Source organism: Stenella coeruleoalba, assembly GCF_951394435.1.
Source record: "Stenella coeruleoalba genome assembly, chromosome: 19".
In the NCBI taxonomy this organism is placed as follows: domain Eukaryota; kingdom Metazoa; phylum Chordata; class Mammalia; order Artiodactyla; family Delphinidae; genus Stenella; species Stenella coeruleoalba.
In genome coordinates, this window is record NC_137165.1 from 28,441,626 (window position 1) to 28,452,297 (window position 10,672).

The 10,672-nt window shown below is 41.7% G+C and overlaps 1 protein-coding gene across 4 annotated transcripts; it reads right to left on the reverse strand.

The window, feature by feature from the left end:
• Positions 1–2,482: 2,482 nt before the first annotated feature.
• Positions 2,483–8,050, reverse strand: TMEM100 (transmembrane protein 100). 4 transcript variants are annotated; one of them, XM_079905265.1, is made up of 4 exons: positions 8,023–8,050; positions 7,649–7,729; positions 5,185–5,327; positions 2,483–3,699 (listed from the first exon to the last, which is right to left on the reverse strand). In XM_079905265.1, the coding sequence occupies exon 4, from the start codon at positions 3,633–3,635 to the stop codon at positions 3,231–3,233; it is 405 nt and encodes a 134-aa protein (XP_079761391.1). In that variant the 5' UTR covers positions 3,636–3,699; positions 5,185–5,327; positions 7,649–7,729; positions 8,023–8,050; the 3' UTR covers positions 2,483–3,230. The 4 variants fall into 4 exon arrangements, with proteins under 4 accessions (XP_079761391.1, XP_079761394.1, XP_079761393.1 ...); XM_079905268.1 differs by lacking the exon at positions 7,649–7,729 and having other exon boundaries at positions 8,023–8,039; XM_079905267.1 differs by lacking the exons at positions 7,649–7,729; positions 8,023–8,050 and adding an exon at positions 5,472–5,613.
• Positions 8,051–10,672: the final 2,622 nt, after the last annotated feature.

A 10,672-nucleotide genomic window follows, 5' to 3' on the forward strand; every position in this document is an offset into this window, starting at 1 on the left:
ATAATACGGTACAAACCAGGATCTCTGTCTCTGTCTCTGTCTGTCTGTCTGTCTAGTGGTGGTCGTGGAACAGAGAGGTAGGTCTGAGGATTTGTGATCTGGCTCTCCTGAGCTTATCTGGCCTCAGCCACCTGCGTGATTCATCTGACCTTGCCATCTTCTCTAGGCAAGGTTTCCTAGATCAACCGTGATAGTGAGGTGGGGAGAGCAGAGTTCGCTAGATGGCTGTGTTTCTCACCTGGGCAGAGACTTGCTGCCCAGGATGGGGTTAAAAGTTATTCCTGTGCATTCTAGGATGTATGAGGTTTAGGGAAAATCCTTCCAGGTGATAACTGGTTTCTGATCCTCCAGGGTAGGGCCAGGTTATCTTTTCAATACATATATGCCTGCATCATGCTTATGCATGCATTTAACACCTGCTTATCACTAGATCATCAAACCATTTGTAAAGACAAACCTTGACCATTAAAGACGTATGTTATGAGATAATTGTGATATCATGATTCAAGTCTGGGTTTATTCTCCTTGTGGGAGTTGGGAGCCACAGTACATAGGACTATCTCTGTGCCTTACAGCTCTGCAGGTGTGTATACCTTTTTAATGTGACTGGAGGCTCCCTCAGCAGGGCAAGACCTTCCTGTATTTACTAGAAAAACCCAGAATTAGCTATTGCAAAGTGGCTTAGGGAAGAGGGTAGGGGTGGCCTCAGTGGAGTATCTTCTCTAACTCCTCACATATAGGAGAGATATCTCTATTTCCGGTATGATCCTATTTCAGTCTTTACAATTTAAGTCATTCCATGGGGTTTCTTTTGGGACTCTCAGGAAGCAGCATGAGGCCCCCTGGTGGCCTGAAATAATTCACACGTTTACTTTTCAAGCAGTTGGAAGGGCAGGCGTGGCTAGAGAAATATTATACAAAGGTAGTAAATACTCACCTGGACCTGGTGCTTCCAGTAGAGGCAGGGTGGGGTAGGATGACCTATTTTGGGAGAGGTGAGAACTAAAGAACTTTGTTTTACGGGATTAAAACAAACTGTAATTCTGGATCAAACACTCAACACTTTCTGATTTTTATTCTTTCGTTCATTTAGGCAAACACTTACTGAGTACCTAATCTGTGCAGGACATTTTATTAGGGGTTTAAAATTATATGACACGTTATGCACTTCTAAGGAGTTTTGGAAGAAGATAAAACATTTATGGTACTCACGTGGTAGAAAATGAAAGTTGCCATCAGAGAGTAAATAGGTAGAGACTCTTGAAGGAGCAATTCCTTTCAGATAAATGGGAACCTCTGGGAAGAGGTTGCACTTAAGCTGGGGCTCTAATGAGAAGCAGGATCTGGATATGTCTGAGTTGGAGGGGGAAAGGATGGCATAAGGATGGAGGGAGAACAGAAGTTTGAACGTCCATGGAGGCAGGAAAATTGAAGCCTAATCCGGGAATGGGGAATCATCTGGTCTGGCTACCTCATGAGTTTTGGGGTTGGAATAAGAATGAAAGCTGGATACATTTGTTTGGAGCATACAGAGCAGGATCTTGAATACTCACTTGAGAAATTTCTTCATCAACAGTGGGGAGCTTTTGGATATCTTTGAGCAAAAAAAAAAAAAAAAGCATGTCAAAATACAGTATCCCTCCCACTGTCATAAACACAATGCCATACACTTGCATTTGGTCCAGAGGAGTGTTCACCTGCATGTGTTCAAGATGATTGTATTCAACAACTCCAGACTTTCACCATCTGACCTTCAAAGCCAGGAGAAACTAGGTCATCAAGGTGTCTCCCCTTGACAAAACCACCTGAGCACCAGGGAGCAGTCGGTGCCAGAGGGCTCCTGCCACATTTAATTAAAGTCCTTGATAGAATGCCTTTCATCGAAAGTGCTATGCTAGGCTTGTTTTGTTTTGCTTTGTTTTTCCAAGGTTTAGGAAAGGCTTTGTGCCTATCTTTCCTCTCTAATTTAATATGGTTTAAACGACATGAACTGGGGATATTTCTGGCTAGAGTTATGGCGTAGAGTCCTAGCTGCTCAATATTCACAGAATTCAAGCAGTAACGTTATTTGCATTGTATTATTGCTAAGTCAGTTAAGCAGCCTGAGAATCTACACAATGCCTGGTATGTAGCTGCTGCTCAAAAATATGTTCAGCAAATATTTAACAACTGATCTGATAAATATGTAACACACATTTAACAACACATTGTAAAATTCCTGACCCAAGGCATTGATTTCCTAATTATAATGGCATATAAATCTTTTAGAATAAACATAATTCATATTACTCTTCAGAAGTCGTGAAAAAAAATGATGTGATAAAAAATAAAAATCTTTTAGTTAAGTTAGGAAGAAGCAACATGCCCATTTGAGAGAAATACAACTGAGATGTTGTTGCTGATAAGGCAAGGAAAGATGGGCAATCTGGAACTGCAGTAACAGTAACTACAATGGAAATAACCATTTAAGAAGTTTCAGCAGCAATGAGTATTTATTATTTTGAATAAAATGTACATTAAACTTTAATATAAAAATCATCAAAAGTGCTATATTGGATTATTTTAATATTAATTTATCCCCACATGTCATCGAGTAGCTACACATTTTACCTTTTTTTTTTAAACTTCTGACACAGCATTACGATCATCTAAAAACTGTCCAATGTTAAAACATAAAAAAAATATTAGTTTATTCTTCAAGAAAAGTACCACCAGTGATGAGTTACTGAAAGTGAAAAATAAAACAGATGCTAGAGAATCAACTTTTTGGAAAAAAATGATCACAGAATTTCACAGGAGTATGCAAAGTTCAAGGCAGTTTAGACTCTCAGCAGAACATTTTTATGATATAACATCTTAATAGCATGGGTTATCTCTTTTGGAGGCAGGTTGCTGGTGTGCCAGAACTCATCTTCTCTTGCCTACTTTCCAAGGTGAACCAAATTTTGTCTAATGCCGCACACCTCCCATGACCCCTAAAATGTTTAATGTAGAGGAAACACTGATTTTTCAGTCTTAGAAACAGCCCTTAGAATTAAGTTTGTCATCGAAGACACAAGTCATTGCTCACAGAGGAGAACCCCATCCATCCTCCACCCTCAGGCCACCCCCATGCCTCTGGTCTGCGGCAATGCCAAGTCCATCCTCTCCCACACCAGTCCTGGGTGCATTGGCGGATGAAGTGAGAGCAGGTCCTTCAGACCACACATCCCGTTTGGTCTCATTCAGTCCTAAGCAAACAAGCTTCTCTGATTTGCCACGAGAGTCGTCTGACTCTCCCGCCTCTTGGCTTTCTTGCTTCTCTGTCTCACCTTCCAGCACAGGGCGCTGGAGGCTAACAAAAAAAGTCCCAATGATAGAAGGACTAGACCTAAGATGGAGATGATGGAGCCATGGGAATTGAAGCTGTAAGCCACGGCAGTGACCGCTATCCCAGCGATGAGGACCACCACGGCGAAAGGGATGATGCAGCGGTAACAGGAGAGCTCAGCGCCCCCCGTGGCGGCTGTCAGCTGAATCTCATTGACCAGGGGGACCATGGTGACCATGACTTCACCATTGGAGCTCTTCTCCATTGCCACTGGCTTGGGAGACTTCGGGGTTCCCAGGATCTCCTTTATGGGCTCTTCGGTCATTTTTACAGTATGTCTCCTAGCTGAGTTCACAGACTAGACCTGGGCGGTCTCACCAGGGTGGAAGCTGTGGAGGAGAAGACAGGAGATTCCAGTTGAATGCATCAGAGTAAGCCTCACAAGTAGGAGTAAAGAGCTGGGGGAAAGACCACTGTGTTCTTTTCTAGGAGGCATGGATGCATGTGAAAATCAACTTTAATATATTTTTTTCCTAATTGTTTGCATTCTCTTTGCATTGAGAAGAAAACAAGATAAAGCAGAGAACCATAAAGAAAGGGAAGATATAAAAAGCAGGAAGCACTTTACAGTGCTTAATACACTCTGGCGGTCTGCAAATGTTTTACAAGCTTTTCTGCTTTGTCTATTGCTTTTCTTTCCTCTAAACACACAGAGAAGCCTCAATCTTAATCCCAAAACAGCCTCATTCAAGAGGAGAACACGTTATAAACAACACTTCACACAGTCCCTTCCACACTCACAGCAACCTAGACTCTGCCGGCGTTTCCGGGCATAACATGCACTCTTTCCAAACTATTGCCCATTAGCTGTGCACCAAAGCAACGTCAAGACCAGCAATCAGCGTACAAATGATGTTCTTCTACATCAACTGACAGTTAACAAGTCTTTATTGTTGTGACTATTAAATACAGCGAAACATGCATCCTGGGTCCATGATGGGGGTGCAGTTGGGCAAAAATTCAGGGACAATAAGGCTAGGATTTGTGAGCTAAAATGCGGCAATATCCTCTGATCCATTTGAAAAGGGAAAAATAAGAAAAATAATTCAACAGTTTTTTGGACAGAATTTTGTGCTTTTTTATGTTAAAGAGATCAATTATTATGATAATTAGCTGTCAATTCACAAATTTTCCATTAAACTCAACAAGGAATTTTGATATTGTATGTACCACATGTTTTAAAAAAAAAGCATACTAGATAAGCATAAAGATTTACAAGTTCATTTTTACCCCACGCTGCTGTGTACAAAAACTTGCTGCGCTGTATCTTTCTAAATATTTTGAACCTGAACATTTCAGGGTGAAATCTGAGACTCTCGATCAAAAGCCTCTGGTTGAAACGCCATCTATGAGAAATCAGTGAACACTCTTCTCTTGCTCAGACATGGTAAGTCATTCTCCTTTACCCTCGAGAAGTGATCCAGCAGCTAAAGGGTTGAGCAGTTATAGTTACTGAAAGCATTTAAAGGAAGATACTGGAGATGATTTCAGTGAGATGAATACTTTGATCATATTAAGCACCCACTGAAAACTAATTCAACAGCAAATCAAACCTCACAGTTTCTTCCTTGCTCTGGGAGGTCAAAAATATCACTCCTTGTGCAATGAACTAAAAGTTAGAGCTGCCTATTTGCATGGGATTTTTAATCACCAAATTAATCACTGCTGTTCAATGATACCTTAAATACTGGCTAGGCCAGTAAAAGGATATTTGAGATTCTGTCTGAAAGAAAAAGAATCTTCACCCCAAAGCTGAGACTTCAGCTAACCTGAAAATGAAGCTCCATCCCCCAAAGACTTACACTGACCCGTACCTCAGAGAGAAGCAATCCATTACCAGGGAGACCACTGGACTTGGGAGGGAAGGAACAGCAGCGTCTGAGCTTCTTCTGCGACCTCTGGGAAGACAGCCTGTAACAGCACGTCTGTCAATAAAGTGACAGGACAGGGATCTCCTCTGGGGAAAAGAAAAGATACAAAATACTATATGGTAGGTTTTAGATCCTGGAGCTCTTTCTTTTACTCTACCTCTTCCTAAATGACGCTTGTCTTTCCCTCTCTCTCTTTTTATTTCCTCCCCCGCCGGATTGCCCCTCCCTACCATTTTTTTTTTCTTCGTTCTTTTCCTTGCCAGCAGATTCCGAGTTTTGGTTTCCCCCAGCTCTGCTCAGTGACATGATAAGTCAGAATCATTCTAGAGTCCCTAGAGACAGGAGGCAGCTTTTACTTTTATTTCTCTTGCAGCATTTACTGAGCGCACTGCTTTGCATTACTCATTTTTTCCCCAGCCAACCTCCAGATCTTCCTCCCGCCCAGCAGGCATTTTCACAAGAAAATCCCAGAGTCAGCGTTGCAGACCCAGCTGAGGGGACAGAGCCGAAGGGATAGACACTTTTAGGGCGGGAGGAACAGCTGTGAAGTCATCGAGCAGCTGAATCCAGCCTCTAAGCCAGCAAAAATCTATGTTCCCAGGTTTCCCGAATATTCTTTCTTCATATATGTGTGCTGTTCATCTGAAGCTTAACCCCCCCCCCTTATGTGATATTAATTCATTTAGGAACAAGGGTGGGACATACAAATGTTTGTGACTAAGGGGGGAAAACAGTCATTTTGATTTAAACATGATTACTACTTGTGCTAGGAAGTGAGTAACTTCGGCAATGCTGAAATCATCATTACCATCACTGTCATTATAGAGCACCTGCAAGGTGCATGCATTAACATGACTTCTCACTAGTTTACAAATGAGCTTATAGATAGTTTATAAATGAGGCTCAGAGAGGTTAAGTAATCTGACAAAGTTCACACAGAGAGAAACCCTTGGTTTGAACTCTAGGCTTTAAGGAGCACACAAATTACGTAAGGAGCTTGCTAAATGTAGATTGATTTAATAGGTCTGTAGCAAGCTCCTGGCTGGTATCAATCTGCAGATCCTTGACCCACTTAAAGGAGCAAGGTATTTTAAATATTCAAACATGTATGGCTTGACATGTCACGCTCTCAAACAATAAATGTCTATTTCCCACCCCCTGTCTGCAAATGGACTTAGAGCTCTAGACTTTCTTGCAGATAAGTTATTTAAAATTGTAAAGCCCCAGATTGTCTTCTGGAGGGAAAAATGAGATAATACTGGATGACTATTATAAGTTCATCCCGATACTTCTGTAGCTAAAAGTTATCCGTCATCTATTTTTAATCCATACAAGTTTGAATATCTTTTTAATTGATACAACTAATACTACAAATATAAATTAAATCTTGAAAGAGATTTGTTTTCCTTCTTTCTCTCGAGTTGTTAGATTTCTCTAACTTCCGGTGGAGGGCATGGATGTTCTCAGGCATCTCGTCTCTGTTCTACGATAGCCCACTCTTTCCATCCTTGTCTAGAAATCATACCTTGGTGATTTTCTCATAAAGGGAGAGGGACCAGAATGGAAATCAGAGAAAGGGCTTCTTCATTAAAAAGAAATAAAGTTGAAAAGTTCCTGAGGCCTGGCTGAGTCGGGGGAGCCCAGCCTGCTGCGGCTGATGAGTACCTGGAGGGCCTCGGCCACGACTATCTTCAGACTTTAAAAATGTGGGATGTAAAGGGACACATTCATCCTCCAGGAGGAGTGCTGTCACTTGGTGTTTGAGAAGGGGTACTTAGAACTACGGCATTTCAGCACTTGCCAGCAATGCCCTGGGAGGACAGGGATATTGGGAGCCACGGGCCACGTAATTGGAGGTTCTTGAGAAGCTCCTTATGAGAGCAGCAGTCTTCCCACTGTGAACTGTGGCCTTCGGGGGCAATTCCTCTATTACTTTCTAGCAGGGCTGTTTTCTCCCCAACGTAATCCAATAACCCCACTGAAGCTTTGAATATCATCACCCTTTCCTGTTGACCATGTTTCCCCATTGTCAAAGTCAAAGGTACATCATTTGAACTCCTTCCAGAGAGAGGCCAGAGGCACCTTTTTTTGATGGTGACTTCTTGGCTGAACTTATACTGAGGGATAGTGAATGCATCTGTGAGCTGGGAACAGAGTTGGTCTGTCGTTATTGCTCCTAATACCCAAGCTTTCCTCAGCCTTTTCAGGCTTCAGATGTTACATTCACCCTAATTCTTCTTCAGAGTATGTACATCTGCTCAGATACACAGATGCACATCTTCAGATTGCTAGTAGACAACTTATGGTTTGTACTGATAAATACAGAGAAGTAGAAAGCTTTGGGATAAAGCAGAAATATCTAAAGAATAGATACCCAAGAACACCTGCAGTTTTAAATGATTCTTACCTCTTCAAATTAAAATTCAAAGAATTCCTAGTGATCAATGCCTGATGCCTTTGAATGATTTTTCCTCCCTCCTCTCTGCGCCTGTAAGATATTAAACATTCCTGAGAGTGCCTTAAGAGACACCTGCCCGCAAATGCAAAATCTCATTCACAAAGCAACCAGCCTTCTTTCTGCAAGACTTCTTTCAGAAGGGAGAGGAAATCTTTCTGGTTCTTTTTAAACAGAAGGCTCCAGGAGATTCCTTTAAGCTTGGAGAACTTTTCAGAAAGCTTCTAATTCATGAATTAAATCTACATCCTCCTACCCCACCCCACCCCTCCAAAGACATTCCACGTTTCTTTCCCAGTTTCAAAAATCAAGGCAAAGATCCTTACCTTTCCCAGCCAGAATTGGACTGACACAGCTGCCAGCTCCCGGCCAGGCCAACAGCTAGCCAGAGACGGTGATGCAAATCACTACGCTAGGGACTGTAAACAAAGTACTCACCAAGGCTTAAACACAATTAAGGGATCAGAGAAAAATTGATGAGAGGAAATTCCTTAAGTGCTGTTGTATTTTCTTCCATATTTCCCTCTATGAAAATGGAATCCATGTATTTTTTTTTAAAGGGACCCAAATTTGGAAAGAGTGTCTTCCTTTGTTTTTCTTTCTTTGTATCCTCATTCGGGCTTCCATTTTCAAGGTTTTCCCTATCCAAACCCCCATTCTGATACTATCTCTCTGTAATACTGTGAACCTGCAGAAAAGAAGTTGCAATCCTTGTTCTATACTTCTAGGAGGGTGTGGGGTTGGGAGAGTATGTGCAGTGGGGAGTGAAAAGGCAAATTAATTTTTTCACCATAACAAGCAAGTAATAGAAGAGTAAAGGAAGAAGAGATCCATTGATGGCGAAATGGCATTTGGTTCCTTGTGTGAACCCTCTCCCTAAAGCCAGAGGAGAGGTGTTATCAGGGCTGTTCATCAGAGGGGTGCAAGGCACCATGGAAATGGTGGTACACAGGAAAATCACAGCTCTGAGCAACTGAGCTAAACTTCCACCAAAGGCATCATAAAAAGCAGAATTATGAACACTTGCTGTTCCGGAGAAAATTCCCCCAAATTAAAAAAAAATCTCGTTTTACTTAGAAACAAGCCAGAAACAAAGTTATTTAGGGAAGGGAGATATAGAAGTGGAGGAGGACAAGGAAAATCGTGAGTACCATGACCAAGAGGAGATTTTGCCTGTGTCCCTTCAGTAGAAGCCAAAAGGATTCAGTTTCTCAATTAGAAAGGGTACTATTTTGTTTTTGCCGTGGGTCGATGCTGTTGAAGACCTGGAAATCTCTCCTTTGGGAACACACAAAGTTTTCATTTGGTGAAGAGCACCCCCATGTGCATTCAATTACTCTCCCATATTTACTTTCAGTTTGCTTTTGCTTGGTGTGGTTCATTTGGCTAATTTTCAGCAGGCCTGAAGATGCCAGTTCCTCCCAGTTCTCTGTCCAGTCGCCACATGCCTTTGATCTCCGTCATCACCCAGTCCAGTTGGATTCAGTGAGATTTGGGAAGCTGGCCAATTTTTCTTCTTTCCAATGCTTCTTTTAAGGGTGTGTCTGCATTTAAGCTCTGAAATCATGGACATTTTGGAAAGTGATCTGTGCTTGTGTTTTCATTTTGGATAACAGGTCATATTATTTCTACTCCTACCCCTGCCCCAAAGCACTTCTCTTTGAGGTCTAGGACATCAAATAGGGAGATCTGATAGTAACAAGTGGAATAATGGGTATGCCTCAGATATAAGTATATATTTTACTATTTGCTGGTCAATTTTAAGGTACCCCAAACTCATAAAATCCACACAGATATAGAAAGAAAAACACATCTTTTAGATGTACACACTGGTCACCATTCTCTTACCCATTTTGTTCTGAGTCACTATGAAAGATTGCATAAACATAAAATAACAGAATTGCTGCAATCAAATAACATGGTGGGACCTTAGGGAAGGATGAATAAACTATGTTTCACTTCATCAAGAACTAATTGTCATTCTGGCCTCGGATGAGAAGAGCTGATTTCCTTGTTTCAAAATCTGAGTATATACTAAAACAGCTATGATAACATCCCCATGTGTCTGGCACAATCCTTTGTATTTGTGTACATTATATTTTTGGAGGACTAAGATGAGGAAGCTCAGAGGTAAAGAGTTATAGCAAATTGGACTGACGCTTTCCCAAGACAAGTGCACAGCACTTGGGTCAGCTTCCCCTACTGGGCTCTGGATCATGTATTCAGGGGCTTGTAAGGCCCACCATTTTTGCCTTTTCCAGAAAAGGAAAGGGAGGGACAACAGTACCCTCCCCGCTTTGCCCCTCCTCTAGATCCCTGATAATATGGGGCCCTTCTATGCCTTTTTACAGAAACAATCTCCCCCTAGCCTCTGGTGACAAATGTCACTCGTCCATAAAATGATGTGCACAAACATCGTGTGACCCCAATCCACACCAAATCAGCACAACATTTCTAGGTTTCAACATCAGTCTGGTCCTGGGGATTTGAAACCACCCTGTAACAAGTAAAATTTTCTGAAAGTTAATAATCTACAATGTTCTGTAAGGGTCAGTTAGCTTCTCTTGTTCCATATTCATAGAGCAGAACATACCTTCTGACCTGATTCACCATTTCCCATTTGTGTAGCTCTGGTCTTGAAATGACTGGCATGGGATGGGCTCACCAGTCTGGCCCTCCTCCACATAATGAAATATTCAGTTGAAACCATAGATTTTAAGCTCTGTGCTTAAGTAAGAGGAAGGTTGAGTTTATTTCCACAAGTAGATTCTGTTATCTCCATGTTTTAGAGAAAGAAATGGGGGTGTAGAGGGTGCCACTATCCCCAGGTCTAACTCCAGGTTGCTTCATTCTGAGTCGACCTACATGATACAACCAGTTTGAAGAGGAGAGAGCACAATAAGGCTTATCAATCATCTAATATGCACCACTGATATACAGCCCCTGTCTCAGGTCTTTGTATTTTTATTTTACTAG